Genomic DNA, 20,961 nt, shown 5'->3' with positions numbered 1-20,961 from the left:
CAGTCTCGGGGCAGGGGGGGTGGATTGGTTGTAAGATAAAATTTAGTTTGGTGCCGTATATACTGTGTTTGTGATGATAGAGTCGCATCCAAGTAGGTTTAAAACGTCTGAGAGTCATATGGATAGAGCCGTTAGTTCCAGTATTTGAAGCCATTAGGAATGGATTGATTGCATAATTAAGGAAATCTAAGGATCAAGGATCAAACTTTTAGGGGCACTGCAATTATAACAAATAAAATGTGAGGGGCTTCCCTGGTGGCGCAGTGGTTGAGAGCCCGCCTGCCAATGCAGGGGACACGGGTTCGTGCCCCGGTCCAGTAGGATCCCACGTGCTGCGGAGCGGCTGGGCCCGTGAGCCATGGCCGCTGGGCCTGCGCGTCTGGAGCCTGTGCTCCGCAACGGGAGAGGCCACAGCAGTGAGAGGCCCGCGTACCGCAAAAAAATTAAAAAAAATATGAGACGTTAGTGAAGACATGAGAGACTATCAGAAGAGGTGGAAGTGGGCCCAGGACCATGTTCTATCATAGAAATCAAGAGGATACATTTTTTCAAGGAGATATGTTTTTTGACATTAAAAGCAAGAAGAAGTAAAAAAGAAAAAAAAAAGCATGTGGGAAAGTGGAGATGGGTCTTGGATTTGCTAAGTGAAAATGATAACTCAAAAGGAATATTTTTTTAATAAAACATGATCTTTATTACATTCATTTAAGGCATGGTTTCTCAGCCTCAGCACTAATGATATTTGGGGCTCGATAATTCTTCGTTATGAGCTGTCCTGTGCACTGCAGGATGTTTAGCAGTGTCCCTGGCCTCTACCCACTAGATGCCAGTAGTGACACCACCACCATCACCAATTATGACAACCAAAAAATGTCTCCAGACAATGTCAGATGTCCCTGGTTGAGAACCACTGATTTAAGTATTTATTTAGCTCGTGCTGTGTACATGGTACTACATTAAACATTGCAAGGCATAAAAATATGCCACACTTTCACCCTTAAGAGGAATGCATTCTGATTTTCCTAAATTGAGTTATTCTGCTATTTCTCCTATTATGTTGATTGAAAGTATTTATGTACACATGCACATTTATGTGTACACACACACACACACACGTATGTTATTCCTCCAAGATAACATTGTCAATTTAATTATGGATTAATATTAGAAAAGTAGTAAATTGGAAATATTGGTGTTCCAATGCTATGTGTTTTATCATAGATCAGTGAAGGAAATTTTGATTATGGACCCATGGCAAAATGAGTAAGCAGTTTTCAAATCAAACTTTATCTATTCCATTTGCATTTCTCTAATGATTAATCATGTTGAGCATTCTTTTGTGTGTTTGTTTGCAATCTGTATATCTTCTTTGGAGAAATGTCTGTTTAGGTCTTCTATATCACCTCACACCAGTCAGAATGGCCATCATCAAAAAAATCTACAAACAATGCTGGAGAGGGTGTGGAGAAAAGGGAACCCTCTTGCCCTGTTGGTGGGAATGTAAATTGATACAGCCACTATGGAGAACAGTATGGAGGTTCCTTAAAAAACTAAAACTAGAACTACCATACGACCCAGCAATCCCACCACTGGGCATATGCCCTGAGAAAACCATAATTCAAAAAGGGTCATGTTCACTGCAGCTCTATTTACAATAGCCAGGGCATGGAAGCACCCTAAGTGTCCTTGAACAGATGAATGGATAAAGAAGATGTGGCACATATATACAATGGAATATTACTCAGCCATAAAAAGGAACAAAATTGAGTTATTTGTAGTGAGGTGGATGGACCTAGAGTGTGTCCTACAGAGTGAAGTAAGTCAGAAAGAGAAAAACAAATACCGTATGCTAACACGTATATATGGAATCTAAAAAAAATTAAAAAAAATAAAGGTCATGAAGAACCTAGGGGCAGGACGGGAATAAAGACGCAGATGTAGAGAATGGACTTGAGGATATGGGGAGGGGGAAGGGTAAGCTGGGATGAAGTGAGAGAGTGGCATGGACATGTATACACTACCAAACGTAAAATAGATAGCTAGTGGGAAGCAGCCGCATAGCACAGGGAGATCAGCTCGGTGCTTTGTGACCACCTAGAGGGGTGGGATAGGGAGGGTGGGAGGGAGGGAGACGCAAGAGGGAAGAGACATGGGAACATATGTATATGTATAACTGATTCACTTTGTTGTAAAGCAAAACTAACACACCATTGTAAAGCAATTATACTCCAATAAAGATGTTTAAAAAAATTTTTTATATATTCCAAAGGCTCAAATTATTTTTTGCTCTCTCATTTCTTATGAAGACAAACACTCTTCCTGATCCATAGGTATGTTACAGAACTTCTGATTTTTTAAAAAATGCAATGGTATCAATTATCCTTTGGTAGAAATTATAATTCTGTATATTGCAAGTGTTCTACCAAGTTTCTAAGTTCTTAATAAAAGAAAGATGGAGATTTTGGACTGTAATTTGACCTTAGGAACACTTATCGGAAAGATTACCACGAAATAATTTCATGGCAAGAAGTGTCCTTGATGTTTGGAAAGTACTCTCCCTTAAAAGAAGCAGCCTGTCATCTTTCCAAACCTAGCTTCCTCTTTGCTTAGGAACAAGAAAGGAAATCTAACCTCGCTCTCCTGTTTTTGCTGCTTGTGACATTGAGCAAGGCCCCAACTACTGAGGCTAACGCCGAAATCCTTGTTGTCCCTGCAGACTGCATCATCTGCCATCAAAGGTGCTATTCAGCTGGGGATAGGATACACAGTGGGTAATCTCACCTCCAAGCCAGATCGAGATGTTCTCATGCAAGACTTCTATGTGGTGGAAAGTGTGTTCCTACCCAGGTAAGAACGTTGTTACTTGTGATGATTTCCATGCTAAGGAAGCTTCATTGTGACATCTCCATATTGAAGACTTTTCTACCAGTACAAGGCTTTATTATCCATGCCTGTGTACATCGTGTACTGATGTTCACGTTAGACCTTTGGCTTGCCCAAAAGCAATCCAAATGATTAGTACTTTCGGTTGCGTCAGGTGTCTTGCGTTTGTATGTGGTGGTGGTAAATAGGGTTCATCCTTTGGGCCAGTTGTAATTGATTAGTTGTGATAATGCTTAGAAGACCCTATGGAGAAAGACTCTGAGATTCAGTGGGAAAGACTACAGTAATCACAGAGTAATGTCTGCATAGGTTTAGAAAAAGAGGGCACCCAAGACGCAGCAGCTGGTGCCGAGTTTTTGCTAGCCCTAATTTAAAAGATGAGTTGGGGGATGCGCGTTTGGGCCTCCTGTCTGAGTACACTCATGTATCTCCTCTTTTAACTTTCCTCCAGAAAGCTTATGAGGATCCCCCTATTTTGATGCCATATTTGCAAAAACACCCAAGTTACCCATACATATCACGTCTAACTTTATTATACTGGGCGGGGGGAAATCAAACTAATAAGTCTGAGATGGATGGTAGGGATGGTTGCACAACAATACGAATGGACATAATGCCACTTAACTGCATTTTAAAATGGTTAAGATGGTAAGCTTTATGTTATACATGCTTTACCAAAATAAATAAATAAATAATTTATAAGTCTAATACTGGCTTAACACAGGAAGAGAACTACTCATTACTAAATTGGAAATGTAGCTACTACAGACAGGACTTTTCAAAAAAATAAAAATATTTGATTTGGGGGCTTGGGGCCAATTATATTTTCTTTGGGGCTATGAGGATTGACTTGTCATTTATTTTAAAATAACTTTCTCTCCAAAATAAGCCAATTTTATTATCAATTATTATTTGGCTTGAGTGAGAATGCTTGGACTGATACTTTTCCTCTCAGTGTTCTCATTGTCTTATTTTTTTAAAAAACCTTCAGGGAGATGGTACTTACATTTATTTCTATGTCCAGGTGTCAACTGCCTAGAAATAAAACCTTTAGGTGAGGGTGTCCATGTAGCCACAACAGAGCCCATGGATAAAAGAAAGTCAGCTATGAACCCAGACAGCTTCATTTTGCTTTAAATGCTCTGGGCTGAAGAACAAAGTTGGTGTATGCAAGTTTTAAAGTTTGCTTCTCTAGGTTTCCCTAGCAGCCACAAGAACTAGTTTCCATGCAGAAAATGGACAACCCCAAGGCCTAAGATATAATCCTGTCTGCTCATGACACTGCTCTTCTTTCTATAGCTGGAAAATGTCTGTTGTGTTTGTTTTTAACAACCTATCATTCCAAAACAGCATGTATTAACTGTTTTTTCTCTTTAAAGTCAGGAGGTTATGAGTTTATCTTAATCTTTTGGTATGTTCTGTTAGGCTCAAATTCCTGCGAATCAGGCTCAAAGTCCTGTAAATGTGTTTCCAGAATATTCTAATTCTCATGGTCTTCTAGGGCCTCTACCCAAATATTCCAACCTTATTTTTTTCTTCCACTGCAAAGAACAAGAGGAGCAGAGGCCTTTTGTAAGAGGCTGGCTGGCAGTGAGTTCAGGATGCCGGAGCAGTTACAGCTCAAGATGGGTGTATACAGAAGGGCAGGCTGCTGCATCCTGGCTGATCTTTTCTTCTCATAGTGTCCCATCAACAGAGCCAGCCATTGATAGGAACCGCAGGAAGGCATGGCCCAAGCATACGGTCCCCAGGCCGGCAGCATCAGCATCATCTGGAACTTGTTAGAAATGCAGATTCTTGGGCTCCCCCCAGATCAACAAAATCAGATACTCTGGGTCTGGGACCCAGGAATCTGTTTTAACAGTTGCTCCAGGTGATTCTAAGCACATAAAAGTTTGAGAACCACCGAGCTAGCACATTGCTTCCCATTTTAGGGTGACAGTTGTTCTAGTTGATACCAAGTTTTGTTCTTGGAGCTCATAAAACCCTAAATGATTTTTTCTTTTTTTTTTTTTTTTTTTTTTGCGGTACACAGGCCTCTCACTGTTGTGGCCTCTCCCGTTGCGGAGCACAGGCTCCGGATGCGCAGGCTCAGCGGCCATGGCTCACGGGCCCAGCCGCTCCACAGCATGTGACATCTTCCCGGGCCGGGGCACGAACCCACGTCACCTGCATTGGCAGGCGGACTCTCAACCACTGCACCACCAGGGAAGCCCCCTAAATGATTTTTTAATTAATATCTTAAATATCAAAATTACATCTGATTAGCAACTGAATTGTACATGACACTGTATGAAATACGTACAACAAGGAGCACATAACTGAGGTCTTCATAGGCTCTTTTAGGCCCTTTGAGTGCCTTGATTCCTTTTGTTCACTGACAATTTTTCATAAGCATACTGCATCGTTATGATTAAGACAAGAATGAGAGTTTTTTTCACCTTTTTATTCAGGAGTAAGAAACCAGAGTTGGACCTGGCTGGCTTCTGTATCTTTGACCTTAACTCTATATTCCAGGATAGCAGCGGCAGCCGCTGAATGGCACACATGTCACTGGTGAGGGGCACCTAACTGACCCTATTTAGAGGAGTCCATTGTCACATTTAAAATATAGCATTTAAAGCATATATAGCTTTTAAATGTCAATATGACATTAAATGTTTGATTCAGGCAAGAATTTCTTTCAGCAGATACTGTATTGTTTGTTTAAAGAACATATGTGCTCCAGATGCATTTATATGAAGCAGAAGAAACTTACCTGGGGTCTTGTCTCAGTTTCCTCATCTGGGATCAGTTTCTTCATTGGTTTAGCAAAGGGATTGGGCCCAGTATTTCTCAATGGAGGTGCTATTGGCTTTTTTTGGATGAGTTAATTCTTTGTGCAAGACTGCACATTTGTCAACCCCAGGCCATGCCAGTAACTGTAGCAATCAAAATGCCCCCCAAAGTGATGGATAAATTCAGTATCTTGATCATGGTGGTGGTTTCACTGGTATATGCATATGTGAAGATTAATAAACTTTATACCCTATTGTATGTCATTTATAACTCAGTAAAGGGGCCAAATAATGCTCCTTCCCTACCTACCCATATGCCTGTGGATGAGTAGAGAAAGGTGGGCAGGACTGGCCCTTGTTGAAGCGACTGAAACATTCTGAAGTCTCTGGTGGCTCTAAAATTCAATGCATTTATCTGGGTCATAGAACTAATTGATTAGGGTACCTTGAGATGTTTTAATTTACCACTGCTAGGAAGCTGCTGGTTCTGTTTCCCTTAGCAACAAAGTGCATTGTGTTATTTTTTTATTTCTTTATTTTAAAGTGGCTCAAAGTTATTTTCAGATATTATGTATTTGCACTACAGATTATTTCATTTTGTAGATGGAGAAAGCTCTGGACCTGTTTAAGACTTGAAGGATGATATAATACCCTTTTCAACTGTCTGGTTCCATGATCTTCCAAGGTCACAAAGTAGATGAGTAAGAGAACCATGGTCATATCTTAATCTTTTGACCCCAAATTCTGTGCCATGATCAGAAACTCAGGGTTGCAGATAAATGTTCCCATGTAAATGGAATTAGGAAGAAAGAGGATGTTTTATAATGTTTCTACCATGTAAACCTGAACCTGAACTGGCAACGGGAGGCAAAGTTTATGTGCCAACTATGGACCAAGCATAGTTTTATTAATAATATTTATATAATATGCATTATTCAATTATTGTTATTACTTTCATCTTTGCCATAAAAAAGCCATTTTGTATATGAAGTAACTAAGGCCCTGGGAACCAAAGTGATAAACCAAAATATGGTAAAGCCAGGATTTGAACTCCGGGGTGCCTGACTCCAAAGTTTTGTTTCTCCCGACACTATGGTGATAAAGCACAGGAACAGTATTTCTCCATTTTTGAATCAAAAAAAAATCTAGAATTATGAAACTAAATCTACCTGTCTGGCCCCTTGACAATGAGCTTGAATCCGTCCCTCTGCTCCCCTGCAGGAGACACCATCACTGCCTTCTCTGGAAAGCTGGCAATAAAAGTTTATATATCTTTCCATATTCAAGAATAATTATCTAACCAAAGACTTTGTAAAACTCTCCTGAATTTTCATCTCTTCACTTATGAAATGGAGTTTAGCTTGCTGTGAGGACCATTGCAAAGCACAGACTGCCCTTAGATTGATGGACGCTCTTTGGGATTTATTTGAATCTCCAGGGAATACCCTCAAAGAGAGGAGAGAATTCCACAGAACTACTGTAAGGGTGAAACATTATTCTAAATGACAAGCAAACATATATGTCAAAGGTCATATAAGTGTTGTCATATAAGTGTTGCCAGATATCAGTGCTAGACGTTATGGTTTTGACAGACTAGCCAACCACCTGCATTTCAAGTTTCACTGACATAAACTCATCCAAGAATCTGTCTGTACCAGGGGTCAGCACACTACAGCTCAAGAGAAAAAGCTGGCCCCCTGCCTCTTTTTTTAAATAAAGTTTACTTGTAACACAGCCTCGCCCATTCACTTAGATATTGTCTGTGGCTCCTTTTGCACTACGACAGCACACTTGAGTAGTCGCAACAAGACTCTAAAAAGATCGCCAACCCCTGATCTATACAGACATTCCATACCAGGTTTTATATAGATGTGGATAGAACACAAAGCTGCCAGAATATTTTTCTCTGGATTAAATGAGAGGTGTGACTGTCACTGGACAAGCCGATAACACAAGGTCCCTTCAAGTCAAAACTTTTTAAATATTTGTTCAACATTTATGTAGTGGGGATGCGGAAAAATGATTTTCTGTCAATAAAAATTATATACCTCTTCCTTTAACTCAAAATTGAAAGATTTATTGCATGCACTGAATATTACATAACATTTTAACTTATTTGAAATTGCCTTGAAAACATAATTTCCCAGTGTGGTAATAACTACTTGAGAAGTTTAACATTTAGATGATGAACAACGATATCACATGTTCCCAGTAAATGACACCGCAGAATGCATTCTTTGGTTTTGGAATTTAAGCTGTCTTCAGCTACTGACTTTTAAAGACTGGCTGTCAGCTGATTCGCCTCAAAAGATGGTGCAGCCTCGTGTTTCACAAGGCGGCTCAGGGGTACCCATCACAGATGTGCTCAGCAGAAGGAGGTTGGCACCAGCAGGGGGGTATGTCTGTTATTTTCTTATGTTTGTTTCGTTTTTCCATTCAAGAGCACTGTCTAATTTGGCAAGAGAGAGGACCAATTTCTGTTTCACAGGTTAAATAGTCATATGTGAAACCTGTGCGATCTCTGCCTCGCCTGAGTTGGCAGAGGCAATTAATAATGCTTAAAGCTGCTTCTTCATACCCTGACTTACAAAGGTCTACTTTGAAGACTGGCTGCCACCACTAGTTTGTTACTGGACTGTAGTGTCACTTGTCCAATTGTATTGCACTTAAGTTTTCTTTGTCTCAGTATCACCATCTGTACATTAGGACAAAGGACCCTTCACTGATCCTGCCTCATGGGAGATGTGGTCATGTTTGCTGTGATGGTTAAATTTATGTGTCACCTTGACTGGCTAAGAGATGCCCAGATAGCTGATAAGACATTATTTCTGGGTGTGTCTGTGAGGATGTTTCTAGAAGAAATTAGCATTTGAATCAATAGACTGAGTAAGGAAATCACCTCACCAGTTTGGGTGGGCATCATCTAATTTGTTGAGGGCCTGAATAGAACAAAGAGGTGGGAAAAGGGCTAATTCACTCCCTGCTTGAGCTGGGACATCCATCTTCTCTTGCCCTGGGACGTCAGCATTCCTGGTTCTTGGGCCTTCAGACTTGGGCCAGGCCTTATACCATTGGCTTTCCTGGTTCTCAGACATTCGGGTTTGGACTGGAATTACACCACCAGCTCTCCTGGACCCCCAGCTTGCATATGGCAGATCGTGGGACTTTTCAACCTCCATAATTGCATGGGTCGATCCCTCATGATAAATCTGTCACCTAGAAGTTGCTGACCCACTTGTTTTGCCAGGAGGCCACAAACCCACTAACTGTCGGTTACAGTTTGAAATCAAGGAAGCTCACCATATATAAAATGCTGCCTCTAAAACCTCAAAGCTCTGGGCCTCAGCTCCAACACTGGACCCCTTAAGGGTCCTGGAGATGCTTAATCAGTTTCACCCCACTGCTTCGCACCACATCTCTCCACCCAGTGCCGCCAAAAATAGCGCTTGGCTATCAGGCTCTGAAATCACATACACAAAGCTGGGTGTTCACGGTACATACAGATGAGAACCCCAGCATGGCTAATCAAACGCAGCCTGCCTGAGGCCCTCCTGGGGAAGTAATTGGGGTATTTGGGCAGGTTGTACCTGAAGCCTCTAACTGGATCCTGAAAAGGAAGACTAACCGGGGAACATTAAATTGAAGTTAAGGCAAAGCTGACTGCTTGTGACTTTTCCACTGCCCTGATGTGGATCTAATCTCCCCTCTTGTTTGTTCCTGACTAGCCTCGGTCAGTACTTTCCCTCCCTGGACTTTGATTTCCTTATCTGCTAAATGGGAAATTCCAGACGGTGGCTAATGCTTCCTCGAGCTTCAGCGTTGTATAATCCTAAACATTTATTGCCATTAAGAAATAACGTACTTTTGGACTTAAGACGAACACTAACTTTAAATTAAATGTAGTTAAATTAACAATTGAACACTCCTCCGAAGAGTGAATATCAAAATGCCAGAGCAGATCCATAATCAAACTTTGCTTCTTGGTGAAATAAGGGAGGAAAGGACAAGAGAGAGAAAAGTACAGTTTTTTAGTTGAAGTTTCTTCCTCCTCTGGTGGAGTTAACAAACCCTTTCTTTAATAATTTGATAGGACAGTACTGTGTGTTGGCTTACTTGCTTAGGTTCTTACTTGGCAAAAGCAAGTTGGAAATCCCATGTCGGCCTCCAGATTTTTATTGGTGACATTTTACCAGCTCTTGGGATCCAGACATGTCAAACCCCTGGTGGAAACCTCACAGCTGAAATTTCCAAAGGCTCGATTTTATGCCAAGACAGGAAAGTGGAGTTTTTTCCCCCAATCACTACATAAATGGATTGAAGAAACATCAGTCTTAAATTGTGAAGAAGTCTGCTCTTCAGCAGAGTCCGTTTTTGCTGGAGAAGTCTAGGTGCTGGACAGTCTCCTGTGGGCTACCACCCAGGCTCCAGCAAGGAAAGCCTGCAGGAGTCTTTGGTGGACCTCTTCCACGGGCCAGCAGACTAACGCTGATCGCGGTTGTGTTACTGCCTTGGTTTAGCCTTTCGTGCGCGTGCAGAGGAGCCTCTGTGCTGGGCATCAGTGGACCAGCACCCACACTGGTACCCAGTAGGTCTGCCAGTGCCCAACCTGAGAAAATCAGGTTAGTGTCTGCTGGCTTATCCTCACTGCACCCGCTGTTTGGTGTTGCACTTGTGCCCTGTACCTCCTGAGAAACTCCAGCTGGAGCCAACAGCCCATTAATTTGCATTTCCTGCAATAGAACTTCATTCATGCCGAGTTGGTATTTGTTACTCACTGGAGCAGCTTAATAAGCAGAAGCAAACCCTTCTGCTGTGTGGTACCCAGTGTGCAGAGCTTTGTTTTGGGGTTATGGCTTTTACCCCTAACTTAAAAAAAAATTTTTTAATGTTGTAAATGGTAATATGTAGAAGGGTTAATCTTCATGATGCTTTTAGAAGAAATACTGTGAAAAGTGTCCCTTTCATTCCTGTGCCTTTATTACCTGTCTAACTCTAGTGGTCACTGTTACTTGGGGTCTGTATATCCTTCAAGCATTTTTTGTGCAGATACGTGCCAAAGATATAGTTTTTGCTTTTGTATGCAAATGGTGGCATGCCATACACAGTATTCTGCATCAAGCTTCTTTCACTTAATCTGTCTCAGATCTCACCACGTCAGTACATAAGCCTCCTCGTTCTTTTTTAATAGCTGCGTGGTATTCCAGTGTGTGGCTGAACCATAATTACGTTGACTGGTTCCCTTCTGAGAGACATCTAAGTTGCTTCCAATCCTTTGTCCTTACAAACAGTGCTATAATGAATAATCAGGTACAAACATGTCATTTTGTACAAACAGCAGTTTATCTGTACTGTAAATTATAGCCATGCATTTGCTGAATCAAGAGGTACGTACATTCGTCATTTTGACAGGAGTTGTGAAAATGTCCTCCAAAGGAAAAGTATCAATTTGCTTTCCCACTAATAGTGCCTCAGGGTACCAGTCTCCCTTGAGCTATATCAATGTTTTAAATTTCTGCCCATCTGAGAGAGAAAATGATATCTCGGTGACCGTTAATTTGCATTTATTCCGTTATAAGTGAGGTTGGACATCTTTTCATATGCATAAGCCATTTATGCTTCCATTTCTGTGAAGTGCCTGATTATACCCTGGCCTATTTTTTTTACATATATAACTTTTCGGTCTTTTTCTTTGCTGTATTTTGGAGCTCTTTGTATTGGGAGATTAGCTCTTTGTGATATGAGTTGCAAATATTTTCTCATTTTGTCACTTTCATTTTCCCTTTTTTTTTTTTTTTTTAAGCCAGTTAGTCACTTCATTCTCCACGTGACGCGTCCAACCCTGGGCTGTCTCCCGTCAGCACACAGCCTTAATCATCCAGACACACTGAGGGCTCCCCACTGGCCAGGTGCACGGCCTTTCATGTTTCCATCCACTTGGCCATGTTATTTCTAGAGGCTCAGTACCAGGCCTCAGAGAGGCCTGTAAAGGCACCAAGTACCAGGCCTCAGAGAGCACAGCTTGTAAATGGCAGCGATAGAACTGGAACCCAGGTGTCCCTGGACCACAGGGAGTTAGGAGCATCTTAACTCCCATACAGGGTATCCAGTATGATTTAACAGAATGCAAAGTCTTAATGTTTGTCAAAGGAAAGCAGAATTCATAAGCTAAAACCTACTAAGAGAAAAAAAAGTGGCAATGTTTTATGATCCACTATTAGGGAATGTTCCTCTCCATTCAGGCAAATGGAGAGGTTCAAGATTGTATAACCTCAGCAGTTAATTATTAATATATTGTTAGTTATGCTGTGAAGAAATTGCCACTTTCTATAATGCCTGTGTTAAGTATTACCCCTGCCCCCTTTCATCATCTCCATTTATACAAATACAATTTATTGATGACCCCATACAGGCAAGCCTGCCTCACAGTTGACCCTTACCATTCTCTGTATCTTAATGTGGCCCAAAGCTAGCTAGATTTTTCTCATTTTTAGTGATGCGGTGGCTTTTAATACGAGCTGTGTCAGGGTGGATACCTAAAGAAACGAATGTTCCCTTTCTCTAACCAGAGATGTTCTCTGTGTGTGTGTGTGTGTGTGTGTGCGCGCGCGCGTGTGCGTGCGTGCGTGTGCGCATGTGTCTGCCTGTCTCATTGCCAAGGAAACCTAACACTATCCTTTTTACACCATTGCTAAATAAACCATAGTACTCAGGGAGATGTGAATCCAAGGAAAACTATTGTAATTAATACTTGCTTCAGGGAAAGGTGAACAACTCAAGAAGCTCAGAGTTACCAAAAATGAAAATGATAATAAAAAATACTGTATCCTCAGGGGCTTCCCTGGTGGTGCAGTGGTTGAGAATCTGCCTGCTAATGCAGGGGACACGGGTTCGAGCCCCGGTTTGGGAGGATCCCACATGCCGCGGAGCAACTAGGCCCGTGAGCCACAACTACTGAGCCTGCGCGTCTGGAGCCTGTGCTCCACAACAAGAGAGGCCGCAATAGTGAGAGGCCTGCACACCGCGATGAAGAGTGGCCCCCGCTTGCCACAACTAGAGAAAGCCCTCGCACAGAAACGAAGACGCAACACAGCAAAAATAAATTAATTAATTAATAAACTCCTACCCCCAACATCTCCTTAAAAAAAAAAATACTGTATCCTCTCTAATAAAATCTTGGGCCCCCCAACTGCATGGAAATAAATCATTTAAAGAATAATTCCGTGTAAGTGGAACGGGTGTTTTATTTTACTCTTGAATGTTGAAGGTGATCTGCTGTAATGGAATGAATTGCTTTGCCTGAGATTGAAAGGAGAAAACAGAGTGGAACAAATTAAAAAATTGGCAACACTCTTAACCCACCGAAAATAGCCTGCTTCAGAACCCAAGGCATTGTGATTATTTTTACTTGCTTGCAACAGTGAAGAAGGATGTCAGAGGTCATTTTGAACCTCTGCTTTTACCTCTTATGTCTACATAGCGCATGTTTTCAAGTTATATTCATATAAGTTCCAAAATTATTCCTTTTGGCAATCCCATAAAAGCTGTAACTGAGTGCATGTCTCCTCATAAATCCCAAAATATGGAATGAGGAAATGTTTGAATACCATACCTGGGTGTCATACAAGCATTATGAATATTCAGCTGTACTTACTTAGGGCAACAGTAGCCATTTAAGTGAGCAGGTGATATGGGGGCTCTTCCATACATGAGCTCTTCTCCCAGGCAGCCTCCGTTCCTGTGTCACTCCCCTCCTGTGTGTGCCTTGCTGCTGCTTGAGTGCAGTCCTGGCCTTTCCAGATAAGATTTATTATAAGAGGATGGCCCCTAACAACACAAGCCAACTACTTCCTCTGGAACTCACCAAAAGGAACAGTCATCTGTAACCATGCAGGGGAAAACCTGGCCGCACTGGATACATTGAACAGATCAAGGATGGTCTTTGACTATGGTGATTTTGACTTTATATGTTGACTTTTGAACCTAAGCGTCACCTAAGAATCAACTTTACTGAATTAGCATTATCTTGAAAACTCATTTTTTCCACTCAAAAAATACTTATCGTCTACCATGTGTTAGGTGCTGATACAAAATTCTGACTGACCTCAGCAAACTTAGTAGATTCCAAGTGCTTGTTGTGTGCTAAAAGCCTTTTTATTTGCACAGTTGATTCGTTTAACATCCATGAAAATCAGCCTTCAGTGTCCCATCTAGAATATGGTAAAAAGAGATCCTGGATCTCTACATAAAAGTATATTATTCTGCATTGTTCTAATTTCTTACAATGAAGGATTAGGTGACTTTTCTGATGTCATGTGAAATATATCTAGTCAAAGAATAAAATGAATGGTAAACATCGTAAACATCAAAATTCAGGGTAGTGGATGCCTCTGAGGAGAAGGAAGGGTATATGATCAGTAAAAAGTACAGAAGGCAATTCAACTATATGAATAATATTCTTAAGCAGCATTTTAGGTTCATGAGTATTCACTGATTTCTTTATACCTTTTATATATCATAAATTTTGCACAAAAATGTTCAAAGGTGAACCCAGAAGAGGGAAAAAAATATAATGATATATATATGGGAATGGAAATCAGGTTTTAAAATCCCTAAAATATCTAAGGTCTTTTTCCTGTAACTATGGATGTAAGAAAGAGTTCAGATTCAGGACCCATCTATTTCCACTGTGATGGTTCTCTCTGTTGGTGAGATATTTTCTAAATTATTTTACTTATTCCTAGTTTAAAATGTTTATCCAACATTCAAAATTCATTGCCAAAAAAATGCATTTTGGGCATTGCTCCAAACACTGAGCCCTGGATCTTATACCTAAAGCATTACATCAGTGGTTTCATTGGGGAAAATGGAGAGATTTTCCCAAGAAGGAGGCAGAGGGGGATGATGAATTTTCAGGTTAAAGACACACTGTGATTGGCAAGGGATGCCTGCTTGGAGTGGCCCCTGCTGCGGTAGCATCTGTTTTTACCTGATGCCCATTGGCCTTTGTGACATGAGGTTAGAGAGACCCAGTATCAAGGGATGTTTTCCTAGAGGGGAAATTGGCACAGGACAAATAGAGCTAGAATTTGAAGTCAAAATTGTCTTTGCTAATGTTCCTTCTCTCTCTCTTTCTTTTTTTTTCTTTTTAACATTTTAACTGCAGTGAAGGGAGCAATCTGACCCCAGCACATCACTACCCAGACTTCAGATTTAAGACATATGCTCCACTAGCATTCCGATATTTCAGAGAACTTTTTGGTATCAAGCCTGATGATTACTTGGTAAGAACCTATCATTTTCCTTCCTTCTCCAGAAATGTGTGACGTCAACATTTTTCTCATAGCAACAGTGACAAGTGGCTTGTGTCTCTTATTTTACAAAGCTCTGGAGCATAGTAAAAGTTCCAAGTTTCATAAGGATTATAAATTTAGCTTCAGGAAATGTAGTTTGACTCTGCAGCTCTTACCTGATAGCTACAAAATGTGCTATGGTAATTGATAGTTGAATAAGGGGGGTATCGGTTGCTACTTCAGATAATTATTCTAACAGATATATTATAATTAGTTATAAAGACTCCTGTGAATTTTGCTGATTGGATTCTGTATGAAAACCTTCCTATTTTAATTGACTTATTTATACCATTCGTCTCAAACCTGCCTTGGCCCACAGCCATTTTCACCTTGACCTACAATTTGAATATGATTTTAAAGCAGCTGGATAGTTTTGTTTTCAACAGCTCTTCATGCCGGCTCTTTCTAGAGGTGTTTTTGTTTGGTACCAGAACATGTATTATCCTTAGGCCTGTCTCTTCTCCCTGTCTGCCTCCTTGCACACAGTGGGTACAAACACAGCCGCCTTATTGTGAGAATGTCTGATGTGACCTCAGAGTTTTACCTTATTCCTATTCAAGAAGCCAGGAGCTCTCTTTCTGTTTCAAGAGAAAAAGTGGTTTATCTCATAATTTGATCACTGTTAACACCCTGGGGCTCTTGAAAATTGGTTTTCAAGAAGCTTTAGGAAGGATACCATCAAATAGTTATTGTTCATCCCATTCTGAACGATCTTAATAAGACTTGAGTCAGATCCTAGAAGAATCCTTTGCAGAGGAAGTACAGCAACATGTGTTACTTCTTAACAGAGAGTATTTAAACTGTATCTTATAATTTGGGTAAGGTATAAATGGTTAACTTCAGAGCTGATTCTGTTCTGGGATGATGAAAACCCACGAATTTAGCTGGGCCCTAAGAAAATAACATGACTTCTGCCTGATGAATGAGAGAATACTGGTTCCTCAAGACACATTAATAAGTCTTCACAGAGCATGAGAACTGAGTAGAAAGTCCTTGGGTGCCCTGCTGCCCTTAAATGTGCACTGATACAACTCAACATCAAAAATAAATAAATAAACAACCCAATTTAAAAATGGGTAGAGGATCTGAATAGACATTTTCCCAAAAAAGACATACGGATGGCCAACAGGCACATGAAAAGATGCTCAACATCACTAATCATCAGAGACATGCAAATCAAAACCACAATGAGCTATCACCTCACACCTGTCAGAATGGCTGTGTTGATCTCTGCCTCACCACACCCCTTGGATGGAGAGACCAGGTGCCTCTACCCAGCATTACCAACCCTGCCCTCCCAACCACTCAAGTACAACACAAACACACACATTTGCAGGATTGGGGGGTGGGGTGTACCTTAGAGAAGATCCTTTAGTTTCTGGCCATTCTGTAATTACTGAGGGTCACTGTCATTCACGAAACATGTTTGGAGAACCCAGTGGGGTCTTGATACTGTGTTATTGAAAATAAGATTGATAGCTCATCTTCTGCCATACGTTACCAGTTAATGGATTCTCTTCTGACTTACCTTGAGCTCCTGCCAGCCAAGGAGATGCCACCAGACTTGCATTTCATAACACAGATTCAATCAGTGTGATGAGATGGCTGTCTACCCTGAGTAGGTCTTCCTTTAGTGTTCCTGTGGCCGCTGACAGGCAGGCTGGGAAGCCCATTCTTTTATTTAGTCTTTCTCACAAGATTTCTCTCCTTGGGGAAGGCCTTTTTCTGAGCAACAACTCACACAGCTTATACAGTTTCCTAATGAGCCTTTAAGCTGGAAAAGTTACCTTCGTAATGAGGTCAGAGTATTTACAAAGGAGCAGGGGAGACCAAGCTGATGACTTCTCAAAGCAAAAGTCCTCCTTCGTGTACCTGGCAAGAGGTGGTTAATTGGTCACTGGGTACTTTGAATACCAACTGTAACTAATATACTTTGCTAATAATTATGGAGAGATTCAAAAAATTATGAGTCATGGCACTCAGAGAACTTAGAATCCAATTGGAATGATGATTTATGTGGGAAAACAACGAATTCTACCAGGCAGTAAATAAAAAGATGGAAGCAAAACAATAAATACTCCAGGATTTCAAAGGAGGGAGAGGTCTCTCTCTGTTGGATTGATGATTAGGGGGGCTTCTTATGGGCATGGCGTAGTTTAACTGTGACTTAAAAATTGCAAGGGATTTGAGTAGGTGGGAAAAAGGGAAAGATGTTGGGACAGGGTATAAGGGTAGGGAGCAGTGTTAGCACTGTCAGCCAGAGATGCAAGTGCATTAAATATTTAGAAGGACTTTGAGTGGTCCAGTATAGCAGGAGGGGAAGGTTTTGATCAGGAAGATTAGAAAGACAGTGCTAGATAATTCAAATAACCAGTTGTGTGTTTTGTGGTTTTTTTGTTTTTGTTTTTCTAATTATAGGAAATTGGTGAAATGTCAAGACTGACTAGATATTTGATTATGTTGAAGTTTTGGGGGTTTTTTGGTGGGATGATGGTATTGTGGTTGTGTTTGTTTTGTTTTGTTTTGTTTTGTTTTTTTGCGGTACGCGGGCCTCTCACTGTTGTGGCCTCTCCCATTGCAGAGCACAGGCTCCGGATGCGCAGGCTCAGTGGCCATGGCTCACGGGCCCAGCAGCTCCGTGGCATGTGGGATCTTCCCAGGCTGGGGCACGAACCCGTGTCCCCGGCATCGGCAGGCAGACTCTCAACCACTGCGCCACCAGGGAAGCCCGTGGTTGTGTTTTAAAAGAGGAATCCTTGTCTTTTAGAGACACATACTGAAATATCTGTGGGAGAAATGATATGATGTCTGCGATTTGCTTCAAAAGAATCTGAGGGAAGCAGCCAGGGCAATGGTTGAGGGTGTAAAGGAAACAAGGCTGGCCATGAGTTGATAGCTGAAAATAGACACGTTGAAGCCAAAAGATAGACACGTGTGTCAATTCACACACAATGTTAATTAGTTCTCTTTACTTTCGTGTATGTTTGAAATTTTCCATAATGAAAAGTTAGGGGGGAAAAAAAGATGGGATCAGACAGATAAGTGTGCTTTTGTTTGATTGCATTTTCCACCTCCCTTATTAATTGTACACACAGTTCAGTAACCGGACCCATCTCCGGGACCTGCAAGAAACAGAACAAGAGCAGTGGGCCTCTAGCTAAACATGGCTGCCTGGTCCCCAGTGGCTGGGGCCACCCACATCCCAGGACCAAGGCAGCTCACCTTATTGGTCTTGGAGCTTCTGGAAGCTCACTCTAAACTACTACATCTGAGGAGCCCACCCAGTCATCTGGAGTGTGGTAGATGAGGAAGGGGTCTTTTGCCGGACACAACATACTTCAGAAAGTCAGGTGGAAACTCAGAGACCATTTCTTTTTTTAAATAAATTTATTTATTTATTTTTGGCTGCATTGGGTCTTTGCTGCTGCGCACGGGCCCTCTCCAGTTGCAGTGAGCGGGGACCACTCTTCGTTGTGGTGCGCAGGCTTCTCACTGCAGTGGCCTCTCCGCTGCAGAGCACAGGCTCCAGGCACCTGGGCTCCAGTAGTTATGGCTCGTGGGCCCCAGAGTGCAGGCTCAGTAGTTGTGGCACAGGGGCCCAGCTGCTCCGCAGCATGTGGATCCCCCCAGACTAGGACTCGAACCCGTGTCCCCTGCATTGGCAGGCAGATTCCCAACCACTGCGCCACCAGGGAAGCCCTCAGAGACTTTTTAACCCAACTCTTCATTGTAGATGAGGAATCTGAAGCTGGTGAAGGGAGGTGCCCAAGGTTACCCACGTTGGGGACTGGAGGCAGAGCCCAGGCCGGAACAGTGGTCTCACCTCCTTCCCTGGTGCTCTTTCCCTCTACCAGTTGGCCTCATGCTTCCCAACCACTAAGTCTCAGACCTCTTATTAGATGTGGTCTCAAGATGGCCACTCCCTAGCCATCAGACTATGAACTGTGGTTATCCATTCTGAAGAATACAGCCAAAGAGGTAAAAGACCCCTAACAAAGCACATTTTCAAAGAGTTAAGGCCAAAAAAGCACAGAAAAATGAATTAAAACATCCCCTGAAAAACTGCGTGAAGAAAAAAAAAGGATACGGTGCAGATCACAAACGCATGCTGGCATCTATCAAACTGGGGTTATCTAAACCCAAATTTGTGAAGATGTACTGATCTAAATGGGAGAGGAAAGGAGAGGGTAACTTTGCGTACGGATTGGTAACTATTGGTAGATTTGATATTGGATCTCTGTGATGTTTGTATTTCTACTTAGTCTTATACTGTTGCATCTGGATTTCAGCCTGAATAACTCTGATTACATTCTCAGTACCATTAAAACTCACCACGTGCGTGCCAATTACAAGTTCATGTTGAAACGTGCATAATTTGGATATAAGACAATGTGGTGAAGGTATGTCCACGTGCACCGCACAGCAATGCAAATGCTCCTTATTCCTTATTTGTTCCTAAATAAATGCCTCCCAGGGGAAGGCCAAGGGGCCCCAGAGCATTTTTTTCCCATTTCTGCTTGGGCAACAGGCCTTTGGTTCATTTCCTTCTTTACCAGGTGCCTGGGTATTCCCAAATCCAGGGTGATTTATATGATATTTTTCAGGCTCACCAACACCCATAAGAAAGAGAGCGGGGTGAATATTTGACACTGTCGAGGGTAAGAAATGGCAGGAAAAATGATCTCCACCTCACTGTGCAAGTTTACAACGTTAATTTGCCTTGGCAGGTTCCAGCTGGGTTGTACTTTGCATTCTTGCCAGTGGGTACATAGGGAGGCCCTGCAGGAAATACAAGGCAGGGAAGGAACACGTCGGAACAGCTCGCGCAGATGAGAGGGCTGGGAAGGTGCGTCAACCCAGGCGTGTACACAGGGGCTTGTTGATCGTGGCTAATTAAAACGTTCCCATAGCTCCTCTATATTTGCTCTGAAAAGGCAACATTTCAGAGAAGATTGCTCAGCAAGAGAACACGGTAACCAAGTTGCAGGGTGGAAAACCATAGAACTACAGGTGATAATGGTAATAGTCCCAGGTGTTCAGCATCATAATGCTAGTTTATGGCAGACTGATGCTGTGCTAGGAGTGACCCCAAAATGGTTATTAAAATAGGTCAAAACAACTGATTTCTCCATCCATATTCATTTATAAATTACATAATAAAGGAGTATTTGGCAATTAAGTAACCAATGAAATAGCCTCCAGATTGTGTTACTGCTTGTAGAAGAATTTGAGAGTTTAATTGGAAGCAGATGTTCACATCTGAATCCAGTTTTCCCTAGACAGCTCTTCCTGGATCACCCCCTAATTTCTCTATTTGCAGAAATAGATCACCCCCTAATTTCTGCATTCTTTGCTTTTTTTGTACTTTCACAACATTTACTCCTATCCATAAGAAGGTTCTGTGCCAGAAATTCAAACCCCATGGAACAAAAAATCAGAATCCTAAAGGGAGTCTGGGGTCTGCCTTCACTTTTTATGAGAATGGGATCCACACCTTTATTTTCCCAGGTCTCAAATTCATGATTATACAGAAGACCCAGGTTTTTTCTTTCTTTTTTAAAAATTAATTTATTTTCTAATTGAATTATAGTTAATTCACAATGTCATGTTAGTTTCAAGTATACAGCGAAGTGATTCAGTTACGTGTGTGTATGTGTGTTATACACACACACGTTCTTTTGCAGATTCTTTTCTATTATAGGTATTACAAGATATTGAGTAGAGTTCCCTGTGCTATACAGTAGGTTCTTGTTGTTTATCTATTTTACGTATAGTAGTGTGTATATGTTAATCTCAAACCCCTAACTTATCTTGTCACCCCCAGCCCATCTCTTTTCTTGCTTCACCAAGAATATCTTAGTGTACCTTTGGGTAGCCCTCTTGTCGTGGGACTTAGGCTGAAACCCTCAGTACATCCTAGGGCACTGCTGGCCCTCCAGCTGTGTGTATGA

General features: G+C 41.6%; 1 protein-coding gene across 3 annotated transcripts in view; it reads left to right on the top strand.

The window, feature by feature from the left end:
• The window catches only part of PIP5K1B (phosphatidylinositol-4-phosphate 5-kinase type 1 beta), a 326,824-nt gene that overhangs the window by 161,241 nt on the left and 144,622 nt on the right, over window positions 1–20,961 (top strand). For all 3 annotated transcript variants that reach the window (XM_060014654.2, XM_060014652.2, XM_060014653.2), the window contains exons 4-5: window positions 2,717–2,847; window positions 14,824–14,941. In XM_060014654.2, the coding sequence (XP_059870637.1) occupies window positions 2,717–2,847; window positions 14,824–14,941 (249 nt within the window). The remainder of the gene's footprint in view (window positions 1–2,716; window positions 2,848–14,823; window positions 14,942–20,961) is intronic.

This window comes from Delphinus delphis, chromosome 6 (genome assembly GCF_949987515.2).
Source record: "Delphinus delphis chromosome 6, mDelDel1.2, whole genome shotgun sequence".
Classification (NCBI taxonomy): Eukaryota; Metazoa; Chordata; class Mammalia; order Artiodactyla; family Delphinidae; genus Delphinus; species Delphinus delphis.
Note: the sequence above shows the minus strand (reverse complement) of the source record. Positions and strands in the feature narration are given on the sequence as shown.